Source organism: Bubalus kerabau, chromosome 3 (genome assembly GCF_029407905.1).
Source record: "Bubalus kerabau isolate K-KA32 ecotype Philippines breed swamp buffalo chromosome 3, PCC_UOA_SB_1v2, whole genome shotgun sequence".
NCBI classification, from domain to species: Eukaryota; Metazoa; Chordata; class Mammalia; order Artiodactyla; family Bovidae; genus Bubalus; species Bubalus kerabau.
In genome coordinates this window covers 146,844,146-146,871,977 of record NC_073626.1, presented here as the reverse complement: position 1 = coordinate 146,871,977, position 27,832 = coordinate 146,844,146, and the positions used below count along the sequence as shown (strand labels likewise).

General features: G+C 39.1%; 1 protein-coding gene across 12 annotated transcripts in view; it reads right to left on the bottom strand.

Annotated features, from left to right (window-relative positions):
- PARD3B (par-3 family cell polarity regulator beta) overlaps nt 1-27,832 on the bottom strand; it is a 1,164,360-nt gene that overhangs the window by 1,079,251 nt on the left and 57,277 nt on the right. The window contains exon 1 of one of the 12 annotated variants that reach the window (XM_055573201.1): nt 14,638-14,788. The exons of the other annotated variants lie outside the window; for them this stretch is intronic. Within the exon in view, the coding sequence (XP_055429176.1) occupies nt 14,638-14,649 (12 nt within the window). The 5' untranslated portion in view covers nt 14,650-14,788. Of the gene's footprint in view, nt 1-14,637; nt 14,789-27,832 lie in introns of those variants that run through there. 12 annotated transcript variants of the gene reach the window in all.

Sequence of the window (27,832 nt, the reverse complement as noted above, 5' to 3'; positions counted from 1 at the left end):
ATTCAGTGGTATTAATGAAGATTACTGCTGTGTTAAAAGACACTTGCTCCTTGGAAGAAAAGCTATGACCAACCTAGACAGCATATTAAAAAGCAGAGATGATACTTTGCCAACAAAGGTCCATCTAGTCAAACCTATAGTTTTTCCAGTAGTCATACATAGATGTGAGAGTTGGACTATAAAGAAAGCTGAGCACCAAAGAATTGATGCTTTTGAACTGTGGTTTTGGAGAAGACTCTTGAGAGTCCCTTGGACTGCAAGGAGATCCAACCAGTCCATCCTAAAGGAGATCAGTCCTGGGTGTTCATTGGAAGGACTGATGCTGAAGCTGAAACTCCAATACTTGGCCACCTGATGCGAAGACTCTTTTGAAAAGACTTTGATGCTGGGAAAGATCGAAGGTGGGAGGAGAAGGGGATGACAGAGGATGAGATGGATGGCATCACTGACTTGATGGACATGAGCTTGAGTAAGCTCCAGGAGTTGGTGATGGACAGGGAAGGCTGGCGTGCTGCAGTCCATGGGGTTGCAAAAAGTTGGACACAATTTAGCGACCAAACTGAACTGACTGAATTACTGAAAAGAGGGCATTTTATTACTTCAAGTTGATCATAAGAGTTTTGAGATTTGCTGCACATTTCATCCAGAAACAAAGGAAGAACTATCCACAAGGAATAAATTTAAAGGGAGAGTGGGAAACAAGAGGAAGCTTGTCCGCTGATTATGCTCCTGGAGTTTTGCTTATTCAACATCACAGCTACATTCGACGGACGGAGAATGGCAAATGGGGAGCTCAAAGAAGGGTGTAGGGTGACAAATCAGAAGACCTCCTACAGTACTCCTGGGAGATTTGTATATGTGAGAAACAATAATGATGAAGATGCTTAAAGCCATGTAAAAATGTAAGATAAAGGAAATGTCAAAAACAATAGAACAGGGTGCTAGAGATTAGGGATATACACACTCATGGGAGAGCAGGGATTTGTAATCGTATAAAATCAAAGATGAGTCAAACATTTTTTCTTAAATAACTTTGCTCCTGAATAAATGTTTGTACTCCACCCCCACCAAAAACTCATACGTTGAAATCTAAAAACCCAAAGTGATGGTACAAAGAGTGGGGTCTTTGGGAGGTGCTGGGGTCATGGGGGTACGGTCTTCATGAATGTGATTAGTGCTCTTATAAGAAGGGCTTCACAGAGCACCCCCTGCCACCACAAGAGGGTACAGTGAAAAAACAGCCATCAGTGAGCAAGCAGTTCCTCACCAGGCACTGAATCTGTCAGCACCATGATTGTGAAAAAATAAGTGTTGCCTATAATCCATCCAAACTAAAACAAACTCCAAAAAAGGAGTGATTTCTAGCTATTTGTGATGAGTTCAACACAGGCATTTCTCTGGTAACCTCCCCATGTCTCCTCTCCAGTGAGGGGGCAAAAAAAAAAAAAAAAGGAATTTAAAATATAAAGTCACACAAAGAATAGACATGGTAAACACCTAGATGAGAGATGGCAATGCAGTTTGGAAGACTGAAAGCAGGTAGATAGGTGACATGCAGCTTATTAACAAAACTCAGACTGCAGATAACTGAGCCAGTATAGAAAGAGCCAATAAGAAGCAGATCAGTGACTTAGGACCTGGAGGCACCAAGAACAGTGAAGGTGGAGGCAACAGCGAAGAGAGAAAACTGGCCGACACCACACTGGCAGTCACTTCCCCCAATCTAAGTGGGAATTAAGAGGTTTTCTTTATGGAGAGAAAGCCAAGGAGACTATGAACTTGGGATATGAAAGTTACAGACAATGAGCACATCTGAGAACACATAAACACTGGAAAATTAGAAGAAAGTATGCATGGAAAATGAGTAAGACTTCTCCCAGCATCCTGGACACTGGTTGCCCAGGATTATACCCCTGAGGCATAAGATTAGAGGAGTCCTTTAAAACAGTGGCTCTCAAGTGCGGTCTACAGACTGAGGATGTAGTGAAAAGTCTCCATGAAACAAAAAAGTTTCATAATTACACTGACATGATTTGGTGGATAAGTAATTTTCATCACAAATTCGACAATTTTCCATCCTTAAAGATTTTCCTGATGAGAATGATGGTGATAAAACCAATTGTGGTATTTTGATGTTATATAATGAGATGCATCAACATTTGAAAGACCGGAATAACAGTCAGCTAGTGTTTTCCTAATGACTCATGTACTGTATGTTACAAAATGTTACAAATTCATGCATAATTTCGATTAAAAAAGGCAATACTGACAAATAGGGTTTAAGAGTTCTTTAATAGGATTTCAGATTCCACATTGCAACTAACCTTTAAGAATTTAACCACTTTTCGATTTTTGGTATAGTGTCAGAGAAGAATATATACATTTGAAAACACTGTTAAAATATTCCACCTTGTGCTAACTGCTTATTTGTGGGGTCAAATGTTCTTCCAATACTTAAATTTGCAAGACTGATAGCAAAGGCAAATGTAATACAGTTGTCTATTAAGCCAAACATCAAGATTTGAAAAAAAAAGTCAATTTATCTGTCTAAAAATCTTATTAAATTTTGTTGCAAGTTATTTTACATAAAACTAAGTCATGTAAACATGTAATGGGTAAGTATTTTTTTATGATTTCAGTTTTAGTTTCCAATATATAAGCATTGGTAGATATAACTCAGGACTTCCCTCTTAGCTCAGCTGGTACCCACTCCAGAATTCTTGGGTTTCCCTTGTGGCTCAGCTGGTAAAGAATCTGCCAGCAATGCGGGAGACCTGGGTTTGATCCCTGGTTTGGGAAGATTCCCTGGAGAAGGGAAAGGCTACCCACTCCAGTATTCTGGCCTGGAGAGTTCCATGGACTGTATAGTCCATGGGATCACAAAGAGCTGGACACGACTGAGCAACTTTCACTTTCAGACAAAACCCACATAAAAAAGCTCTATAAGTTGCACTGTCCAATATGGTAGCAATGAATCACATGTGGCTACTAAACTGTTGATGTGTGACCAGTCGGAATTGAGATATGCTGCCAGTGTAAAACAAACACTGAATTTCAAAGACTTCACATCAAAAGAATATTAAATCTCTGAATATTTTATATTGATTACATGTTAAAATATTTTAGATTGGATTAAATAAGATATTGGTTTCACCCTTTGACTTTTAATGTGGCTACTAAATATTTAAAATGTCATGTATCTTGTACTTTTTTATTTGCATTATATTTCTACTGAGCAGCACTGGTCTATAAGATCCTCAAAAATTTTTAATTGTGTGAAAGAGTCAGGAGACCAAAGTTTGAGAACTGCTGCTCTATAGGGAAATTTATCAGTTAAAAAAGCAATCAAACTGATAGATACTGATGTGTAGGGGTAAAAGAAATAGCAACCCCCTCCAGTGTTCTTGCCTGGAGAATTCCAGGGACAGGGGAGCCTGGTGGGCTGCCGTCTATGGGGTCGCACAGAGTCGGACACGACTGAAGCGACTTAGCAGCAGCAGCAGCAGCAGCAGGGGTCCCAACAGGACATAATATGACCCCTCAGGGAAAACCACCAGTCAGTAAGACCACAAATTCACTCAAATATAAGCGGTGGTAAGGCTCACCAGACATTTGTGGAAATCATCTAACATGAGCCTCGGAGTCCAAAACAACTGAAAATGAAAGGTAACGCTTGTGAAAAAACAAATGGGGCAAATAGCTGAAATAATTTCAAAAACTTAAATATCCTCAGAGAGATGAGAAAATAACTGCATTCATGAAGCAATAGTTACACTTAAAAATGAATATTCATAAAACAACTTAAAATTTTGATAGAAGAAATTTAATTCAATAAAGATAAACCTCAAAAACTTCAGTTAAAAAAAAAAGGGAAAATAGATTTAAAAAAGAAATTTAGAAGTGCACTCCAGAGTCCAAAATGCAAAATAGAAGAGCCATAAATAACAAAAATTGTGTGTGTTGTGGGTGGTTATTTTTGTTTAGTCACTCAGTCATGTCTGACTCTGCAATCTCATGGACCGCAGCATGTCAGGCTTCTGTCCTTCACCATCTCCTAAAGCTTGCTCAAACTCATATCCATTGAGTTGGTGATGGCATCCAACTACCTCTGTCATCCCCTTCTCTTCCCGCCTTCAGTCTTTCCCAGCATCAGGGTCTTTCAATGAGTTGGCTCTTTGCATCGGGTGGCCAAAGTATTGGAGCTTCAGCTTCAGCATCAGTTCTTCCAGTGAATATTCACAGTAGATTTCCTTTAGGATTGACCAGTTTGATCTCCTTACTATCCAAGGGACTCTTCAAGAGTCCCCTCTAGCACCACAGTTCGAAGGCATCAATTCTTCGGCACTCAGTCTTTTTTATGGTACAGCTCTCACGTCTGTACATGACTACTGGAAAAATCTTAAGCTTTGACTATACAGACCTTTGTAGGCAAAGTAATGCCTCTGCTTTTTAATATACTGTTTAAGTTTGTCATTGCTTTTCTTCCAAGAAGCAAGCATCTTTTAATTTCATGGCTGCAGTCACTGTCCACAGTAATTTCAGAGCCCAAGAAAATAAAGTCTGTCACTGTTTCCAATTTTTCCCACCTATTTGCCATGAAGTGATGGGACCAGATGCCACGATCTTTGTTTTTTGAATGTTGAGGTGTTTTGTTTTTTTTTATTTTATTTAACTTTACAATATTGTATTGGTTTTGCCATATATCAAAATGAATCTGCCACAGGTATACATGTGTTCCCCATCCTGAACCCTCCCCCCTCCTCCCTCCCCATACCATCCCTCTGGGTCATCCCAGTGCACCAGCCCCAAGCATCCAGTTATCGTGCATCGAACCTGGACTGGCGACTCATTTCATATATGATATTATACATATTTCAATGCCATTCTCCCAAATCATCCCACCCTCTCCCTCTCCCACAGAGTCCAAAAGACTGTTCTATACATTTTAAGCCAGTTTTTTCATCTTCCTCTTTCACCTGCATCAAGAGGCTCTTTAATTCCTCTTTGCTTTCTGCCACTGTGGGGTGGGGAGAAGGCTAAACAATGTTTTCCCAAACTGAAAGGTAAGTTTACAGACTTAAAACTTTAGCAAATGAACAAAACATCCAGCACAATAAATGATTTTTTAAAACCACATTCATCACAATCTTGCAGATAATGGGGGATAGGGGATTGAGACGGTTTCAAGATGTAAAGCAGTTTTTATCAGCCAATAACAGTAAAAAATGAAAATAAAAATTCTAAAGGAGAATAACTTCAACCTAGAATTTCTCATCTTGATAATCAAGTATGAGAAAGAAATAAAGATATTTACAGACATGAACGTCGGAACAGCAACAAAGAATCCTCTCCCAGGAATCCTCTCAGAAACCTACTAGAGGTATTTGAAATATAGTTAAAGGAGGTATTTGAAATATAGTTAAAAAAAAAACTAAACCATTTAAACCAGGAAAATATCTGTATAAACAAAATATTGATTATAGTATACTATATGCCCCAGCTTTGAACTATTATTTTCCAGTCCTATAAGTATAAAAACTGAATACTAATTGCCCCCAAATTTTTTAACTAATGAAGCCCAAGATGCAGAGAGGGACTAAAGGATGTGAATTAGGAGAAAGGAATAAAAAAGTCAATCATTTTACCAACCAAAAACATAATTTTAAAATCAAGAAATATTCAGTCATGCATGCATATTGCTAAGAAATGACAAGAAAAATTTTAAGTTGAAATTGGTTGGCACTAAGGAGTAGGAAGGTATGGAACACAAAATTGCTGATAAACGTGAAAAACTTAGTCCTACATATATAGTGCAAAATGCCTTACTTCAATGAGTTCAGAATAAAATTTAAAATATCTGAAATATCAAGTAACAGATAGGGAATACACGTTTAACTTTATAAACACATTTATCCAAAAATGGACACCTGCAAAGAAATTTGGAGCTTGTAAATTTGCTGACAAAGCAAATCAGCCTAGGAAAAAGCTAAGAAAATTTCTGAAGGAGATCAGCCCTGGGATTTCTTTGGAAGGACTGATGCTAAAGCTGAAACTCCAGTACTTTGGCCACCTCATGCGAAGAGTTGACTCACTGGAAAAGACTCTGATGCTGGGAGGGATTGGGGGAAGGAAGAAAAGGGGACGACAGAGGATGAGATGGCTGGATGGCATCACTGACTCGATGGACGTGAGTCTGAGTGAACTCCAGGAGTTGGTGATGGACAGGGAGGCCTCGCGTGCTGTGATTCATGGAGTCTCAAAGAGTTGGACACAACTGAGTGACTAAACTGAACTGAATTAGTATATATTCTGCCAGTCTTTTAATTGGGTTACAGCTGATTTACAATGTTGTATTAGTTTTCTGCTGTATAATAAAGTGAATCCGCTATATGTATACCTATAATCCATCCCAATTGAACCTCCCTCCCACCCCTTCCCACCCCTCAAGGTTATCACAGGGCACCGAGATGAGTTCCCTATGCTATACGGCAAGTTCCACTAGCTATCAAATATTCTACACATGCTATTGTGTATGTCAATCCCATTCTCCCAATTCATCCCATCCGCCCGCCCCATGTCCACTTGTCCATTCCCTATGTCTGCTTCTCTTATCATACAGAATGAAGCAAGTCATAAAAAAGAAAAACAAATATCATACATTAACACACATATGCGGAGCCTAGAGAAAAGGTACAGATGAATCTATTTGCAGGGCAGGAATAGGGATGCCAGTTTTATTTTAAACTAGACATCGACTCAGTGGACATGAGTTTGGGCAAACTCCGGGAGATAGTGAAGGACAGGGAAGCATGGCGTGCTGCAGTCCATGGGGTGGCAAAGAGTAGGACATGACTTAGTGACTGAACAACAACAGGACATAAATGTAAAGAAAAGATCAGACAGCCACCTGTCTAATGATTCACCAAGGATCTTAAACTAGGGATCCACATGCTGACCCAACCTGCAAATTTATGCTGTTTGGGCTGAAAGACACCACAGTAGAATTCCAAGATAACCTAGATGGTTATCTTCCCTGGTAAAAGCAAAAATCTGGCCACAGACAACCCATGTTCCATCTTGGCAACAACCAACAACTGAGCAAGGGCAGCCCAGCACCTTCCCCACTGAGCACCACTCACTTCACTCCCAGATAGAAATAGGTAGCATAGAGATATCTGTGCTCTTTTGGGGCACTCGCTCCTAAAAGACGACAGACGATAGGCCAAGAACATCCTATCTTACAATCAGAAATAATGCATGTATGTCTGTAAAAATGAAGACAATTCCCATTATTTAAATGAAATAGCATATATTTATTTTTTCAGTTGCTTGTCCAGCCCCAGCAGTGATTTGAACCTAAGATTCCTGGTTTAAAAGTTGATAGGCTTGAAGGAAACAAACATTCAAGTCGTTTTTGCTACATCCCACAAGCTTGCATTTTTCATAATTTTTCATATTATTTATTCATAATATGCTCAGATAAAATTAAGATAGGCACATGAGCAAATTTTAAAATAACTGTAGACTTTTCTCCAATTTAACCTGTAATTCATTATGTTAAGAATATTAAAAATGAGACCACTTCAGTATTTTCTTCATTTTACTTTTGATTTTGATACATATTATAATCCTATTCATGCCAAAAATCTGCAAGTTGTCAGTCTCAGAATGAGGGTGAAGGAAGAAGGGGAGAAGCAGTGTAACTTAAAAAACAAAGCCTATTAGTTTTATTTACATGCCACAACACCATCTCCAAATGACCTCTGCCTTGAGTAACATTTTTTTTTTTAAACTAAAGTGACAGAGAATGGAACATCACATTAGAATTGAAAGCATGATAAAAAGGTAGAAGTCCTAATCTACAGCTCTACATAGCATTATTCATGACAAGGGTTTCCCACTTTCTCAGACAGGGTTCAAAATGTCAGCTTGAACTATGTAGCAAATTTTAACGGGATGTTTCTACATGAGTACCCTAAAAGGGTAACAAAGATTTCTTCATCTGTGGCACATTCAGAATGACACTAGTTACTTCTCACCAGGCCCTAGGAGTAAAGCAAGTCTCCCCATCCTATTACCTTTCATCACTGATCCATTTGGGTTCTGGCTGAGCTAACCACTCCCTTGGCAGATATAGGAGCCAGAATACAAATTTTGTTTTGGGTTTATAAAGCAAAGCATGGGGAAGAAAGCCCTCTCTGAAGGCCACTCTGCTTTGGTTTCAGAAATATTCTGCTAGTGGGGTGCCGCTATACTCTCTGTTGAAAGATGGCATCAGAGAAGTGCTTTGGGAAAGCAGAAAATCAAGGCATCTGGTTATAGAAAATTAACTATTTCCAGTATAAATTGTAAAGTACCACTGAGGTCTTAAAATCTTAGGGCAATTTTTCAAACACGTACTGAGTTTTGTATGATCAAAAATATAGCTATGCGAATAATTCAAACTTAATTGCTGGGCAGCACTAACACAGACTGGACCAACCAGCCAGGTATTGTTCTCGGAATGGTCAGATGGGAGAGGATATCTCTCCTCCAGAGAGCACAGCCTGTTGAGAAGTACACCACTATATCAGAATGATTCTATAAAGGCCTGGGAACAAGCAGCCAGAACTCCACTGATAAACTCCATAAATTCTTGGTAATATGTGCAACATTAAACTAAAAAAAAAAAACAAAAAACAAAAAACAAAACAAAACCATACTTAGTCATCCTGTAGCAGAAGATATTAAAAAGAGGTGGTAAGAATACACAGAAGAACTATACAAAAAAGGTCTTAATGACCCAGAAAACTCACCTACAGCCAGATATCCTCGAGTATGAATTCAAGTGGACCTTCACAAGAATCATCACAAATAAAGCTCATGGAGGTGATGGAATTCCAGCTCAGCTATTTCAAATCCTAAAAGATGCTGCTGCTAAAGTGCTGCACCCAATATACCAGCAAATTTGGAAAACTCAGCAATGGCCACAGGACTGGAAAAGGTCAGTTTTCATTTCAGTCCCAAGGAAGGACAATGTCAAAGAATGTTCAAACTACCATGCAACTGTGCTCATTTCACATGCTAGCAAGGTATCCTTCAAGCTAGGCTTCAACAATATGTTGAAGATGTTCCAGAGGTAAAAATACGGAATTTTATTCTTTCTGAATATCACTTTTTAATTGCAAAGCACCTGGCAAAATATTTGTGGGTTACTAAAAAAATGTTATGTACATTATACATTATACCTTGACACTCTCAAAAAATTTATAAAATCAAAGCTTTCTAAATAGAGTCAAAACCTTATTGGGGAAAATACCTTAAACACTTCAAATTTTACTTTAAAAACAGAAGGATAACTTTTAACCAGGATATATTGTAAAAGTAGTGTAACTCCAGAGCAGTATACCAAGGTATTACCAGAACTGTATTTCCATCATAATTGGAACTATTTATAACACCAGGAGACCAAGATTATTGAAATTCATAGTCTTATATCTTTATTTTAAATGAGTTTCACATTTATTTCACCTACAACATTGTAATCATTCTCCAATTAATCTGAGAAATACAAAGATTGAAATCCTTTCACCTTGCCCAATATTACCACAATCATACAAATATATGTGGGTCATATATGTATGTAGCTAGGGTCGAAGGGAGGATGGGGAGATTATGCCAAAGTCAGGATATCATCTGAATACTTTCCAGGTAATTGACATGCAATGAACTATGGATGTTACCAGCGCTCCCCAAGTTACTGAGCCAACCAGTTGATTTATTTGTGCTAATAGTTTTATGTTTCCAGGACACATTACACTCTAATCCCATCTCCTTCCAGGCATAACCCTGAGAAAGCAGGACACAGCCAATTCAGAACAGCTCCACTTGGCTTGAGCTTCTGGGAGCAAAGGAGCATTGAGAGCAGCTTTCCTCCCAGTGCCCTCCCTCTAGAGATGCACAGCCACCCACACACACCAAAGGGAGAAGAATGGGAAAGGGCAGATTATTTCTTTCCTGGGAAAAAAGCCAGAGTGAAAGTTTTGGAGGATATAAACACATAACAGCTAGTAGAGAGCCATGGAAACCTTCTCCCCGAGCAAATGTGCTTTGCTGTAAAGTTTCCCTGCCCCTCACAATATTTAGTGTTGTGTTAAAGCAAATATTTTAAAAATCCACACGCATGTGTTGTTTTAAAATTCCTAAAATTAAAAACAAACAAATTCCCCCTCATTGCCTATCTAAAACCAGCAAGACATCCACTCTTTATCACAAGATATTTATCAAGTAGCTGACTGCTGGGAAGACAAACTATATTGCAAATTTCTTCTTGTCCCTTCTGCCAGGATTCTAAACTGAGGGTCCCATTACATCCCTGAAATTAAGCACATGGCATACCCAAGTGCATCTTTCTGGACAGCTGCTGCTGCTGCTAAGTCGCTTCAGTCGTGTCCGACTCTGTGAGACCCCATAGACGGCAGCCCACCAGGCTCCCCCATCCCTGGGATTCTCCAGGGAAGAACACTGGAGTGGGTTGCCATTTCCTTCTCAAATGCATGAAAGTGAAAAGTGAAAGTGAAGTCGCTCAGTCGTGTCCAACTCTTCTCGACCCCATGGACTGCAGCCTACCAGGCTCCTCCGCCCATGGGATTTTCCAGGCAAGAGTACTGGAGTGGGGTACCACCGCCTGGACAGAGGCTTGCCCAAAGTGCCAGTTATAAGAGCCGTTCAAATCTTGGCTTATGTACATGTCAATCCAAAACTCATTAACTATCCCTCCCGCCATTCTCTAAACATGTGAGTCTGTTTCTATTTTGTAAATAAGTTCATTTGTATCATTTCTATTTCAATTCTGTATATAAGGTATATCATACAAGATCATATGATATTTCTCATGCTATTTCTCTACACACCACTATCCATTTAAAATGCATAACCAACAAGGACCTACTGTATAGCACAGAAAACTCTACTCAATGCTATGTGGCAGCCTGGATAGGAAGGGCGAATGGGTACATGTATATGTATGGCTGGGTCCCTTTGCTGTTTACCTGAAACTATCACAGCATTGTTCATTAACTAGGTATACTCTGATATAAAATAAAAAGTAAAAAAAAAAAAAAAAAAATTCCCAGATTACAATCGACATTAATAGATCCTTCCAGTCATCTAGTTTGGCTGCCGTAAAATTTCTAAGGAATAGAACTTTAAACAAACATTCAGAGTTAATCCCCCTCTCAGGAAATCCTTTAATACAGGTCTGGGATAGGAATGTGAGCCTACACCCTCTACTTGAGTTCTCTGGGGACTTAGAACAGCCGATCACCTTCACAGGTGGAGCCGCTCCCACCCCCTTCATTTCCTTGGTTCCCAAATCCTTTGCTTCCACTGTACTATTATACTTTTTATGATCACTGCACTTTCTTAAACTCTATGTACTTTTCCCACACCATTCACAAAATGACATGTATAAACACAAGCACTGCTTTTAGTCCTTATAAGACTGAGTTAAACTGCTGCCAACTTAACATGTTTGGCAGAAGCCCTATCCTGCTGATAGAGTCAGCTAGTCAGTGATGACACTCGGTCCTTTATTTGCCCTTCTTATTCCTCACAAGTTATTCCCTAACTGTATTGGGCTTCCTGCTAGAGTCTACTACTTAGAACTCCTTAAAGCAAAGTTCTATGCTGAGCCTTCACAAGGCTTACACTTTAAAACAAACTTCCCAACTTCTGTAATAGTTTTCACCTTTCGTATATACAGTAGCCTGCTTCTATAATAAACTTTTTGATTACTGTTTTGTAGGCACCTAATGGTAGTTCTGGGCTTCCCAGGTGGCTCAGTGGTAAAGAATCTGCCTGCCAATGCAGGAGATGTTAGTTGGATCCCTCTTAGAGAAGGGCATGGCAACCCACTCCAGTATTCTTGCCTGGGAAATCCCATGGACAGAGGAGCCTGGTGGGCTATACAGTCCGTTGGGTTGCAAAACGTCAGGTGCCTGAGCACACACCGGTAGTTCTAGAATGCTAGAGCATTATATCTCACATCTTTCTCAGTAGCTTTTTACTTTAAAGCAAGAATCAAAGTGGAGAGTAGGGGGAAGAAATGTCTTTATGGGAAATATATGAAAAAGATGAAAATGTTTGAGGCTTTAATATTTCTAAGAAAAATCCATAAATGTGGCAGCAGGTAACAAACCTGCTACTCCATGATTTTTTGCAGTTGTTTTCCTTAGGTAAGACAGCATCCCAATGAGATCTAAAGGAGTCTCTATAGAGTCATCTGAATTGAATACTATAACTTAATGAGGTGCGCACAGGTGAAGCTTTTGTAGCAGTTTGGTCCTATTAACCCAGCAGCATCTTAAGGGAATAGGTAATGAGACCAGGGAGTCATCTGTGGTAGCCACTGTGGTGTGTTCAAAAACTGTTGATTCTTATTCTAAGAACACTGTAGGATCACACTTCACCACCCACTTGGAATTAGGTTTGGCCTTTAGCTGGCCAGAGAAGTGTGAGTGCAACATGGGCCTCTGCACAGAAGCTTTAAAAGCCAGTGTATGGATTTCCACCTCATTTTCCCTGACTTTCTGCAATTTCAAACATGTCTTAAGCTGGAACCTCCATCAGCCAGGACCCTGAATGATATAGTGAGCACCTCTTGTTATGATCCACAAGGGGCTCATAGCATGATGGTGAAGTTTTACTTTAAGCCACAGAGGTTTGCAGATTTTTTGTTGTTGCAGCGTAACCTAAACTTTCCTGAACCACAGCTAGTTTTAAAAACCAATATACAAGACACAGTGCTATGCTATCCCTATGGGAAAGTCAAGAGATTAGTCAGAGAGAAGGTACAATTGCCCTCAAGAGAAGAGATTACAAGAGAGACCAAATAGAACCATGTTTTGATCTTGAAATAAGGAATGCAATTCCAACTTCCATCTATGGAAAGCCCTCTGAAGCCTGTGGTCAAACCTCTAAAAGGAGATGGGAAGAGATCTCAGCTTTCAGTAAAGGTCAAGGCAGAAAACACGGGGAGTCATGAAGGCAGTAGACAGGTGAGTGAGGCTGCAGCTTGAACTCCAACAGGCATAGGCAATAAGGTTGGAAATCTAAGATGCAACACACCATGTCAGGCCTCAAATCATCAGAATATTAACAGCAACAATAAAAACCACCATTATGTCCCAACACATCTTAGGCCTTTCACAACAGTCTTCATAACAACTCACTGAGGTAGATACTGGAATAATTTTCTTTGAAAGATGAAAAGCATAGTGCAGGGGGAATACATTGCCAAGGTCATAAAGGAAAGAGGTAGCAGAACCAGGGCTTCAATCCATTTACTCTTACTCCAGGATCTGTGACATTAACCACAGTTACAGAAGAGTACCTCTCAGACTTCAGATCACCTTCTATGCAAGCAATGAGACCCATCTACACTTTTAGGAAAGAGTTGACAATCAGCTTCACGCTTTAAGAACATCACTTATACTATATATAAAATGAGCCAAAGAAAGGGGACTGATGTGTAGGTAGAGATAGCATTAAAAAAAAAAAAAAATCACTGAAAGGAAGCAGGTGAAAGCCCTGTATTAAGATAATAACTAGTGATGTGAATCAATCAATCCTTCAGAAACCTGTGTTATGGTCATAGCAATAAGGCTTCTACCTCTCAGTGTGGGGCAGCTTAAAGGTGAAGAACAAGTTCTTCACTGTTCCTCTCAAAGTGGGAGCGGGTTTAATTCCACTCTGGCTTTCTCACATACCTACTTGACAGATTATGGCAGAAATGATGCTCTGAGGCTTCTGATACCAGTCTTAAGAGGGCCTGCAGCACCTGCCAGGCTCTCTTGAAGCATCTAGAGCCCAAGGCAAAACACTAGGGGTCCCAAGTCACCTTGCAACAGGTTTTAAAGGGAAAATTTAATTTTAAAAAAACTTAGCTTATACACTAGGCCACTTACCACCTCATAGGTTATATTCTCTTACTGAGCTAATATTAAAACATTTTTTCCTCAAGTGAAAAATTCCAGAATGGAATGTAAAAAATATTAGTACATAAGAGTCTATACAAAAAAGTCAAAATACCTTGCTTAGACTACCTTGCTAAGAGGCTTTCTTTAAAAACCCCAAAAGTTTATGGGGAGGGCCCTGCTGAGCCCAGCGGCCTTCCAGAGACCCAAACCTAGGTGTGGGGCATTGAATTAAGCCACCATGGACCTTCGATACCAGCCAACAGCTGAGCATCACCAACTGTCCCTCAACTGACACCCTGTGGAACAGAGGCAGCCCCCAGCCCAACCAAGCCATATTCTTAACCCTCAGCCCATGAGATATAATGAAGTAATTATGTCACAATGATACGTTTCTGAATGCTTAGACTGGAATAGACAACCGTAACACATTACTTACGAAAGGAACCCTGAAGTTCAGGCAACTTTATCAAAATCACTGGAAGCTCTCAATGCCTCACCTCACTCCAAACAAGTTAGAATGTGTGCACCTGAGCCTGAGGACCACCATGGGCAGCAAGTTCCACCACCCCTAGTGCGTCTTACGCTGAAATCTGAGAAGTCTAGAATCAAGACCATCTACACAATAAAAATGGAACCAAAAGGCCAGGTTCACCACAACATGAGTGGTATGAACACTTACATGATTATCCATCTCCTGCCCCTGCTGGCTCCACAATCCCTCTATTCTGATGGGAATCAGCACCTAGGAGGCTTTACCATCTCCCCATTCTAAACCCCGCCCCAAACCAATCAAGGGAGGAGCCTCCAGGTGATTCTAATAGGCAGCTAGGATTGCAAGAGGGCGGTTCATAGTTAACCATTAGTATTTCACTGCTTTATGAGCAAAAAAAAGGGGGAGTGGGATTTTTTTTAAAAAAAAGCTTTCCTCGAGGAAGAATCACTTTTTCTCAAAAAAGAAAAGAAAGATTTGGCTTGATTCCCTAAAACCGCAGAGTGATCTCCAGGTACCACTTGTGTAAAACAGATCAGAAAGAATTAGAATTTCCCCCCTTCCAAAGCATCTAAAATTACTTGCATATGTATATCATTGTGGTCAAATATTTTAAATATATAAAGTACATCTTAAATCTCTGAGCATGTTTCAGGGAGCAGTTTTAAGCATGTGACTTTCAGAAGCGAGTTTATATTTCTGCTTTTAAAATATCTTCTGGAAAGACTGGATTGCAAACAACTCTTAAAGGGAAAATTTAATTTTTAAAAAAAAACTTAGCTTCTTCACTAGACCACTCCACCTGATAAGCTGCATTCTCTTACTGAGCTAATATTAAAACATTTTTCCTCATACAAAGAATTCCAGAATGGAATCTAAAGAATATTAGGAGTGTATACAAAAAAGTCAAAATAACCTCCACCCTTTTGGTAACAAAGCATGGCCCTTGTCTAACTCTCAGTGGTGAGAAAAAGCACTCAGGATGTCGAAAACACAAGACTTTGGGCCATTTCCTATAAAAGAAATATTCTCTCTGAACACTGTTAATATTCAAAGATTAGAAAATGAGGTCATTAATGATAAATGTAATTCTCTCAGACTCATCAAATTCTATTCAAGTATGAATGGAAATGACCCAGTACTTTTGAATAAATATTTATTCCTCACCCAGCAGACAGTACTACCTACCAGTCAGGTAGTAGTAGGTCAGGTGAAAAGAAACCACCCAAAGTTCCACCAAAGAGGAAGCTGGATGAACCAGCAGGAATCACTTAAGTGTGAGCCCAGGTGGACATAGCCTAGAAAGGGGTGAGGCTGTCTCCTACAGTGAAAACTAAGCCCCAACATGAACAAAGATCTTTCACACCAATGGGAAGCCTTACTCAAACTTGGAAGTGTTTTTCCAAACTCCTGTTGGGTTTGTTCTGCATGCTTCACATTCTTTCTGTGCAGAGTGCCTTCTGGAATTAACTAAATGCACTTGTGGCAGGAGTGAATCAAGTGTAGTCTATAAAGCAGAGTTTTTATCAGGAAGGAGTTAACAGGCATTAAGGCTCTACATTTCTGTAACACATGATTAACAGAGCAGTGAAAAATGTCTTGATGTACAGAAAAATAATACTGAAGTTGGAGGGTAAATTTTCCATGTTTTCATTATCTGTCCCTGATGGTCTTCAGGGATCCAAGCAGTTCACACAGACTTTGTGGATTACCTTACTTCTCAGCACTTAATTTGCCCCAGCAGAGAAATTAACAAACAATAACCACTGAGACACTTTTTATGAGGATTCCTAAAGTAATGCTGGTGAATTAATCAAGACCTACAAATTATTTCAGCAAGAGCTAAAGCACCTTTTTTTTTTTTTTAAATACAAAACATGCTATTAGAAAGTCAGATCCAGAAAAATTAAGAAAATTCTCAAAGAAGTTGAGAGACGGCAAATTTAATAAAATAGGAGTTATAAAGGCATAGAAGAAAATTAACTTGGATGCCTCGGGTTATATGATACGAATCAGGATTTTCAACTTTCCTGACTTGAAAGACTATTCCATCGATACTTCCTCATTCCAACGCTGAGCAAGAAGACTCTCTTATTGACCACTTTGAAAGATAAATAAGTTAGCACACAGCTATATAATTTAGAGAAGTAAATCTGCTCTCCTTAGAGTTTCAAAGGATGCTATTAACCTAGTGTCAGCCATACCTATGCACAAACTGTTTTTCTAAAACTAGAGTGATTTATAATTATCCTGGGTCTACATCTTGATTCAAAATGTTTATTGAGCATCTGCTAAGAGGAAACACCTGTGTTGGTCAATACATCAGTATAAAGTGGTAAAGATAGCTCCTTGCATCCTCAGTAGAGCTGGGGAAACAGAGCACATTCTATAAAATCCAAATGACCCAATGAGTGGTTGAGAGACACTTAATATCAACTTCTAACTTTTATGTAATATGTCATCTTCTAACCAGACTACGAAGTTTTAGAGTTTCGTGTGGTTTTTTATCAATCTCACCCACCCACACCAATGATCATCACAGAGCTGCTTGCACAAAAAATCCAAACTGACTTGTTTTGATTTGATTTGGTCTCCTTTTCTCTACAAAAGAGAATGTTGTTGATGAGAGTTGGCCATACAATCTGTGACAATAAAAACAAACAGGCTACAATGCAGATTAAAACCCAACCCTCTGACCTAAATGGACATTTTAGTAATCAGAGATTGAACATGGCATGAATAGAACTGATTATAACATTCTAAATTCCCGTGAACTTAATACCACTCAGGGTCTCATTGGCTGTTTCTTTGTGCTACTATTTAAGAAAATTCTCGGGCAAGAGTTGTAGCAAAAGAGAATTATGGACTGAAAACTAAGTTGCATGAAAGGAGAACATTTAGCTTGGAGAAGACATACTTAAGAGTGACAGGAAAAGCATCACAGAGAAAGCAGACAATGAAGCACCTGATATTTATATTACTTAGCAGATGCACAAAGTGTTTCACAAGCAATATATCATTCATCTTCCCCATGTGATGAAGTTTGTGACCCAGTTGAACCCAATAGAATACGGGGGCTGAAGGCAAGTGCAGGGTTGAAATACAAACCCAGATTTTGTATCTTTCTCCAAAAGGGTGCTAATTACCCTCGATCAGAAATAACTCCCCTCAACGAGGGGGAACAACGTTAATATCTCTGGTTGCCTCTTCCAGGTCTAAAATTGTTGTGATTATAAAGGAATGGATGGGTTTCCCAGGTGGCTCAGAGGTTAAGAATCCACCTGCCAATGCAGGAGTCAAGGATACATGGGAAGTTTCCCTGGAGGAGGAAATGACAACCCACTCCAGTATTCTTGCCTGAAAAATCCCATGGACAAAGGAGCCTGGTATGCTACAGTCCATGGGGTTGCAAAGAGCTGGACAGAACTGAGCACATGCACACACAATAAAAGAAAACATAGCAACCAATTACATACCACCTTCAGTGGGGCCAGAAAACCACATAGGTTACATCAACTTTAATGTAATTGGCTAAACAAAGAAGAAATTTCCATAAATTTCTACAATTCTGTAAGAAGATAAATGGCATCTGTTTGAATAATATAGAAGGTGAAGTCTTGCCTTCAGGATTATTTTCAGAACTTGTCTTTTAATTCTACAGTGACCACTGGAATAGAAAATTTTTCAGCTCGATTTTAACAAGCACATTCATAGTATTTTCACCAAGTTTCTTAGACCTAAATTAAGCGGTTCATGAACTGCTTAAGTTTTACATTATGATTTTTTTTTTCTTGAAACAGGAGATCTGCATATTTAAGCACTAGTTTCTGCTTCATGAGGAAATTCATTTGGGGGAGGCTCTTTTCTAAAAAAAAAATAAATTTACATATAAGAATTCCAAATTCATATCACATCTCACAATCATTCTCTAATTAATCAAATTTGATGAGGAATTCTAATAAGGTTCCACAATTAAGTTTTTATGTATTAAAAAACAATATAGCAATCACCATTTAATGTGTAAGACCTAACCACTGCACAGATGATGTTCTAAATTTGAACTTGAAAGGAAAACCCATCAGTGTGCCTGCTTGATTTCTTTAATCTATTCACGTAGGTTAATTACCTGACACTCATTAAGATAACTCTGGGCTTCTTTAAATTTCTGACCATATTAACCTATCCAACTAATACTTATTAGAAAAATATTAAAGAGTGTTCATTTCTATTACAAATTGAATTTGAAATGATGAAACAATTATCAAATAAATGGAGTAGAAAACGAGGTTATATGCATGAGAAGATTCAATGCATCAAATATTTTACTTGCATTATTATAAAATAAAGGTCTTAAGGTCTATATTCAAGAAGTGTGCTCAAAGATCAATCCCTGAAAGAAATCTCTCCACTCCATTCTTATCCAGTGGGGTGACAAACAAAAACCTCAAGTTCATCATTAACAGATTCATTCAGGAAAAAAAATCTTATTTTAAACTAAACAATTGGACAAAAAGAGTCAACCACCTAGCTCAGTAAGTCTACATAAAATCACTTAATATTGTCAGTCACACATTCCGTATTACTCATTTTGCAAATAAAATGGTAGAGAGAGGCCAATAAAGTACTGGTCAAGATCAAAAAGCATGAAATATGAATGTTACTTTTAAAACTGAAAGCATATCTCTTGAGTTCTAGGATGAAAAATGAATTCAAAGACATTTCTTCCCTAGACAAATTTCATTAAAAATTGTCCTTTTCCCTTCAACAACTGGTATTTCATCTCTGTAGACTCCTTTTTTAAAAATACTATGAAGAGAGTATAACTGGTGGTATTTTATAAATGATCACTTAAATTATACTAGAGGTTAGATGAGGGGGAAAAAAAAGCACAGAAGTCTGGATTCAGGCAATGAATGAAGAAATGGGAGATTTAAGAAAGGAGGTTAAGAGAAAAAGGGGAAAGGATGTAATGAAGTGAAATGAAAGTCGCTCAGTCGAGTACAACTCTTTGCAACCCCCATGAACTATAGTCCATGGAATTCTCCAGGCCAGAATACTGGAGTGGGTAGCCTTTCCTTTCTTCAGGGGATCATCCCTATCCCAGGGATTGAACCCAGGTCTCCTGCACTGCAGGCAGATTCTTTACCAGCTGAGCCACGAGGGAAGCCCTCAAGTGGATATGTTCACTAGGATGTATGTTCACTGACTGACAGTAATAATTTATGTAACTGATGGTCACAGATAGTCAACATGCCTGGTAGCTCAGGAAACACCATGACAACATGAAATAAAAAAAATGTCTGGTATCTGGGTTTCGGATCCTTTTCTTACATAGGCAACAAATTTAAGGGGCCAATGGTGAAACAATGTAAGAATTCCATGATTCTATGTTTCTGGGACAGAAGTTCTTTCTACTGAGTGTAAATCCACAAATCTTTAAAACTTGAAGGACTCACTCACTCCATTGAATTCATTAAATATTTGGAAATAGTGGATCTGGAAGTTCACGGTTCACATACTGTTGAAGCCTGACTTGGAGAACTGTAAGCATTATTTTGCTACTGTGTGAGATGAGTGCAATTGTGCAGTAGTTTGAACATTCCTTGACATTGCCTTTCTTGGGATTGGAATGAAAACTGACCTTTTCCAGTCCTGTGGCCACTGATGAGTTTTCCAAGTTTCCTGGCATGCTGAGTGCAGCGCTTTCACAGCATCATCTTCCAGGATTTGAAATAGCTCAACTGGAATTCCATCACCTCCACTAGCTTTGTTCGTAGTGATGCTTCCTAAGGCCCACTTGACTTCACATTCCAGGATGTCTAGTTCTAGGTGAGTGATCACACCATCGTGGTTATATGGGTCATGTATATTTTTTTTGTATAGTTCTGTATATTCTTGCCACCTCTTCTTAATATCTTCTGCTCCACACCATTTCTGTCCTTTATTGTGCCCATCTTTGCATGAAATGTTCCCTTGCTTTCACTAATTTGCTTGAAGAGATCTGTAGTCTATCCAATTATATTGTTTTCCTCTCCTTCATTGCATTGATCACTGAGGAAGGCTTTCTTATCTCTCCTTGCTATTCTTGGGAACTCTGCATTCAGATGGGTATATCTTTCCTTTTCTCCTTTGCCTTTCACTTCTCTTTTCTCAGCTATTTGTAATGCCTCATCAGACAACCATTTTCCTTTTTACACTTTTTCTTGGAGATGGTCTTGATCACTGCCTCTTGTACAATGTCACAAACCTCCGTCCATAGTACTGCAGGCACCCTGTCTATCAGATTAAATCCCTTGAATCTGTTTCTCACTTCTACTGTATAATTGTAAGGGATTTGATTTAGGTCATACCTGAATGGTCTAGTGGTTTTCCCTACTTTCTTCAATTTCAGTCTGAATTTGGCAATAAGGACTTCATAATCTGAGCCACAGTCAGCTCACAGTCTTATTTTTTCCTGACTGTATAGAGTTTCTCCATCTTTGGCTGCAAAGAATATAATCAGTCTGATTTCAGTATTGACCATCTGGTGATGTCCATGTGTAGAGTCTTCTCTTGTGTTGGAAGAGGGTCTTTGCTATGACCAGTGCATTCTCTTGGCAAAACTCTGTTAGCCTTTGCCCTGCTTCATTTTGTACTCCAAGGCCAAACTAGGAGTATAACAAACAACAAGGTAGTAAAACTCTTAATATAAAAAACATTTTCACACAAAAAAAGAACCATCCTTTGTCCATATTTTTTTCTTTCAAACTATAAATAGCCACAACCACAGGGAAACAAAATGGCAATCCATCCATATGACAGAAACTAACTTCATTAGTACAGTTTCTTTTTTAATGCTTTACCCTCTGTATTAACAAAAATGAAAAAAGCAGTCTCAAGCACAGCTGTGAACAGCACTGGCGTGATCTCTTACAAAATTCTATAGGAACACTAAACCAAAGTTTTAAAAACATATACATCCATTGACCCAGTAATTGCAATTTAAGAAATTAACTTAAGGCAACAATGAAGGATACTCAAAAAATTTGAGGGACATGGGGAGGCCTTACAAATAGCTGTGAAAAGAAGAGAAGTGAAAAGCAAAGGAGAAAAGGAAAGATATAAACATCTGAATGCAGAGTTCCAAAGAATAGCAAGGAAAGATAAGAAAGCCTTCTTCAGTGATCAATGCAAAGAAATAGAGGAAAACAACAGAATGGGAAAGACTAGGGATCTCTTCAAGAAAATCAGAGATACCAAAGGAACATTTCATGCAAAGATGGGCTCGATAAAGGACAGAAATGGTATGGACCTAACAGAAGCAGAAGATATTAAGAAGAGATGGCAAGAATACACAGAAGAACTGTACAAAAAAGATCTTCACGACCCAGATAATCACGATGGTGTGATCACTGACCTAGAGCCAGACATCCTGGAATGTGAAGTCAAGTGGGCCTTAGAAAACATCACTACAAACAAAGCTAGTGGAGGTGACAGAATTCCAGTTGAGCTATTCCAAATCCTGAAAGATGATGCTGTGAAAGTGCTGCACTCAATAAGCCAGCAAATTTAGAAAATGCAGCAGTGGCCACAGGACTGGAAAAGGTCAGTTTTCATTCCAATCCCAAAGAAAGGCAATGCCAAAGAATGCTCAGACTATCGCACAATTGCACTCATCTCACATGCTAGTAAAGTAATGCTCAAAATTCTCCAAGCCAGGCTTCAGCAATATGTGAACCATGAACTTCCTGATGTTCAAGCTGGTTTTAGAAAAGGCAGAGGAACTAGAGATCAAATTGCCAACATCCACTGGATCATGGAAAAAGCAAGAGAGTTCCAGAAAAGCATCTATTTCTGCTTTACTGACTATGCCAAAGCCTTTGACTGTGTGGATCACAATAAACTGTGGAAAATTCTTCAAGAGATGGGAATACCAGACCACCTGATCCGCCTCTTGAGAAATTTGTATGCAGGTCAGGAAGCAACAGTTAGAACTGGACATGGAACAACAGACTGGTTCCAAATAGGAAAAGGAGTACTTCAAGGCTGTATATTGTCACCCTGTTTATTTAACTTATATGCAGAGTACATCATGAGAAACGCTGAGCTGGAGGAAGCACAAGCTGGAATCAAGATTGCTGGGAGAAATATCAATCACCTCAGATATGCAGATGACACCACCCTTGTGGCAGAAAGTGAAGAGGAACTAAAAAGCCTCTTGATGAAAGTGAAAGTGGAGAGTGAAAAAGTTGCCTTAAAGCTCAACATTCAGAACATGAAGATCATGGCATCCGGTCCCATCACTTCATGGGAAATAGATGGGGAAACAGTGGAAACAGTGTCAGACTTCATATTTTTGGGCTCCAAAATCACTGCAGATGGTGACTGCAGTCATGAAATTAAAAGACGCTTACTCCTTGGAAGGAAAGTTATGACCAACCTAGATAGCATGTTCAAAAGCAGAGACATTACTTTGCCAACAAAGGTTCATCTAGTCAAGGCTATGGTTTTTCCTGTGGTCGTGTATGGATGTGAGAGTTGGACTGTGAAGAAGGCTGAGCACCAAAGAATTGATGCTTTTGAACTGTGGTGTTGGAGAAGACTCTTGAGAGTCCCTCAGACTGCAAGGAGATCCAATCAGTCCATTCTGAAGGAGATCAGCCCTGGGATTTCTTTAGAAGGAATGATGCTAAAGCTGAAACTCCAGTACTTTGGCCACCTCATGCGAAGAGTTGACTTATTGGAAAAGACTCTGATGCTTGGAGGGATTGGGGGCAGGAGGAGAAGGGGACGACACAGGATGAGATGGCTGGATGGCATCACTGACTCGATGGACGTGAGTTTGAGTGAACTCTGGGAGTTGGTGATGGACAAGGAGGCCTGGCGTGCTGCGATTCATGGGGTTGCAAAGAGTTGGACACGACTGAGCAACTGATATGATCTGATATGATCTGGTCATAACAGAGCTATTCATCATTGTGAAAACATCCAATATCGTGTACTGCATAAATAATTTGTGACATGTGCATACAGTGTACTATTGAATATGCACACATATATGCACATATATAATACATACACATAGTTCTTTCATTTAGCTCTTATATAAAGTCTATGTGCCAGGTTCTGTTCTAAGAACTTTACAAATATTAATTCATTTAATCCTCATAACAACTCTGTTATATGGATCCTATGACTATCATATTAGAGATGAGGAACTTGAGACAGAAGGCTGAATAACTTATCCAAAATTACACAGCCAGTAAGTGGAAGAACTGAAATTTTAACCCTGGCAATCAACCTCTATAGTCTGAGCTCTAAAGGATATTCATAACAACATGTAAATAAGTTATAGTTATCTCTGATGATGGAGAGAATCATAATATTTTAAGTAAGATTATGTTTTACCTATCAAAATTTTTTTATTTTCCAACTTAAGCTTGTATTATTCTTATAAGAAAATATTTAATTTAACAGACAAATACAAGAATATCCCAGGAAATAACTAGGGGAAGAAAACGTAAAGTGCAAATCGGAAAGACAGAGAGGACAGTTTACGTTTCAACATGGGAACTAAAGGAATGAATATAAGAAAAAAGGAGAAGGCCAAGATCAGAGCTTTCCTTTAAATTAGGTGCTGTACACTGATACATGTCAGATACTCTAGAAAGCTATTCATTTGGAGCTAAACGTCCACAGTCTCGTACACACAAAGTAATTCTGTGGATTATTAATAGACATGGTATGATAGGAAGGTAACATATTCATATGGTTCTATACACTGTATTAAACAAAAGGAAAATGATTACATTGTCAAAAGACAAACCCTCAGTGGCACTACCAGAGGCTAATGTTTCCCAACTTATTTGTCCATGAAACACTCTTCCAAAGATTTCCTCCTAATTGTTGCTCAGTCTCTCAGTCGTATTCAGCTCTTTGCAACATCATGGACTTCAGTACACCATGCTCCATTACCAACTCCTGGAGCTTGTTCAACTCATGTCTATTGAGTTGGTGATGCCATCCAACCATCTCATCCTTTGTTGTCCCCTTCTCCTCCTGCCTTCAATCTTTCCCAGCATCAGGGTCTTTTCCAATGAGTCAGCTCTTTGCATCAGGTGGCCAAAGCATTGGAGCTTCAGCATCAGTCCTTCCAATGAATATTCAGGATTGATTTCCTTTAGGATTCACTGGTTTGATCTCCTTGCAGTCCAAGGGACTCTCAAGAGTATTCTCCAACACCACAGTGCAAAAGCATTGTGCTCAGCTCTTCAGTGCTCAGCTTTCTTTATGGTTCAACTTTCACATCCACACATGACTACTGCAAAAACCATAGCTTTGACTAGACAGACCTTTGTCAACAAACTAATGTCTCTGCTTTTTAACACAATGTCTATGTTCATCATAACTTTTCTTGCAAGGAGCAAGCATTTTTTAATTTCATGGCTGCTGTCATCATCTGCAGTGATTTTGGAGCCCAGGAAAATAAAGTTTATCACTGTTTCCATTGTTTCCCCATCTATTTGCCATGAAGTGATAGGACCAAATGCCATGATCTTAGTTTACTGAATGTTGAATTTTATGCCAGCTTTTTCACTCTCCTCTTTCACCTTCATCAAGAGGCTCCTTGGTTCCTCTTTGCTTTCTGCCATTAGTGTCATCTGCATATCTGAGGTTATTGATATTTATCCCGGCAATCTTGATTCCAGCTGTGCTTCATCCAGGCGGGCATTTCACATGGACTCTGCATATAAGTTAAATAAGCAGGGTGAAATATAAAGCCTTGAAGTACTCCTTTTCCAATTAGAAACCAGTCCATTGTTCCACGTCCAGTTCTAATTGTTGCTTCTTGACCTGCATATAGATTTCTCAGGAGGCATATAAGGTGGTCTGGTATTCCCATCTCTTGAAGAATTTTCCACAGCTTGTTGTGATCCACACAGTCAAAGGCTTAGTGTAGTCAATGAAGCAGAGTAGATGTTGTTCTGTAATTCTCTTCCTTTTTGGATGATCCAGCGGATGTTGGCAATTTGATCTCTGGTTCCTCTGCCTTTTCTAAATCCAGCTTGAACATCTGGGAGTGCTCGGTCCACATACTGTGGAAGCATAGCTTGGAGAATTTCGAGCATTACTTTGTTAGCATGTGAAATGAGTTCAATTGTCTGGTAGTTTGAACATTCTTTGGCATTGCCCTTCTTTGGGACTGAAATGAAAACTGACCTTTTCCAGTCCTGTGGCCACTGCTGAGTTTTCTAAATTTGCTGGCATACTGAGTGAAGTATTTTCACAGCATCATCTTTTAAGATTTGAAATAGCTCCGCTGGAATTCCATCAGCTCCACTAGCTTTGTTCGTAGTGATGCTTCCTAAGACCCACTTGACTTTGCACGCCAAGATATGTGGCTCTAGGTGAGTGATCACAACATCGTGGTTATATGGGTCATGAATATCTTTTTTGTATAGTTCTTCTGTGTATTCTTGCCATTTCGTCTTAGTATCTTCTGCTTCTGTTAGGTCCATACCATTTCTGTCCTTTATTGTGCCATCTTGGTATCATCACCTTGGTATCTCTAATTTTCTTGCAGAGATCTCTAGTTTTTCCCATTCTATTGTTTTCCTGTATTTCTTCGCATTGTTCATTAAGGAAGACTTTCTTATCACTCCTTGCTATTCTTTGGAACTCTGCATACAGATGGGTATATCTTTCCTTTTCTCCTTTGCTTTTCACGTCTCTTCTTTTCTCAGCTATTTGTAATGCCTCCTCAGACAACCATTTGCCTTTTTGCATTTCTTTTTCTTAGGGATGTTTTTGATCACCACTTCCTGTACAATGTTACAAACCTCCATTCATAGTTCTTCAGGCATTCTATCAGATCTAATTCCTTGAATCTATTTGTCACTTCCACTGTATAATTGTACAGGATTTGATTTAGATCATAGCTGAATGGCCTAAGGGTTTTCCCTATTTTCTTCAATTTAAATCTGAATTTTGCATTAAGGAGTTCATGATCTGAGCCACAGTCAGCTCCCAGTCTTGTTTTTGCTGACTGTATAGAGCTTCTCCATCTTCACCTGCAAAGAATATAATCAATCTGATTTCTGATACTAAAGCTCTATAAAGCACAATTTGGGGGAGAAATGATTTAGAATGTTCCCCCTCATCCTCATTCATCCAAACAAATACCAAGTGTCAAGTGTCTTGGGACAGACAGCCAGGGCTGTGAACAACAGAGAGGACAGGTTCTGGGCACCCCCCATTACTCACTGGCCCAACTAAACCTGTTTACTTAAGAGTAGAAAACGGTCAATATCACCTGCTCCCCAATGTCTCTAACGGAGATGTTTAAGAACTGAAATGAGTTTGCAAAGCACATTCGCACATGTTAGCAGTATAATCCTAAGCAAACAACTGCCTTCTCTCCACATTCTAGGACTAAATTGACATTGCTTGTTCTGGTTGCTCACAGTTCCCATTACTTTGCCTGGAGAGATGAGTTCAAAAAAAAAAAAAGTGTTTTCAGGGGAACTCAGCAGCAAATAAATAGCATCCACAAAGGAATCATATTTATTAGTGAGGCTTGAACAATGGTTAAGATCTCTACTAGGAAAAAAAAACCTGCCTCCGCCCCTTCCATATGAGAAAAATTATTTCATTCTCAGAAATGAGTTGGGGAAGTGGTACCCAGTGCTAGAGTCATGTGCCCACCAGTCTGTGAGTGCCATGAAACCCGGCCGTTGAATCAGGCAGGTTAATTTCCCATACCCAATTCTCCAGACAGCTTAATCCCTTACAGGCTTGAAATCACCACTTTTATACAAATATAAATATAAACCACAAATATAAATGTTCTCTGCAATTATTTTTCTTGCTAAGCTTATTGTTCTTGTTCACTCACTCAGTCATGTCTGACTCTTTGTGACCCCACGGACTGCAGCACGCCAGGCTTCCCTGTTCTTCACCATCTCCTGGAGCTTGCTTAAATTTGCTAAGCTTAGCTTAGTTGAAAGATTATTTGGAGGGTGTTCTATGTTTTTGTATCTGCTAAAAGTTTTTTGCAACCAACATTCCACATACTTTTCTACCAGACAAACAAACCTCTAAATTTCTAAAGTCAGCAAAAGGAGCCCCTTTATGAGCAGAAGAATTCATCCTTGAACCTGGAAGTCAACCAGGCAAGCATTTTATGGTCATTGTGCCAAGCAACTTAGAAAACAGTCATGTGCCATGCATTCTGTTTCAATACTGACAAAAGAAAATGATACAAGAAGTGACTTGGAAGATCATGCTCAATTAGGCAGTCAGACAGGAATCCCTGATTCAAGATTCTCAGCATCTCTAGAAAGGAAAAACAATTAGGAACAAAATAGATAGAAAAAGAAGAAAAGATGGGGCTGAACTGGTCAGT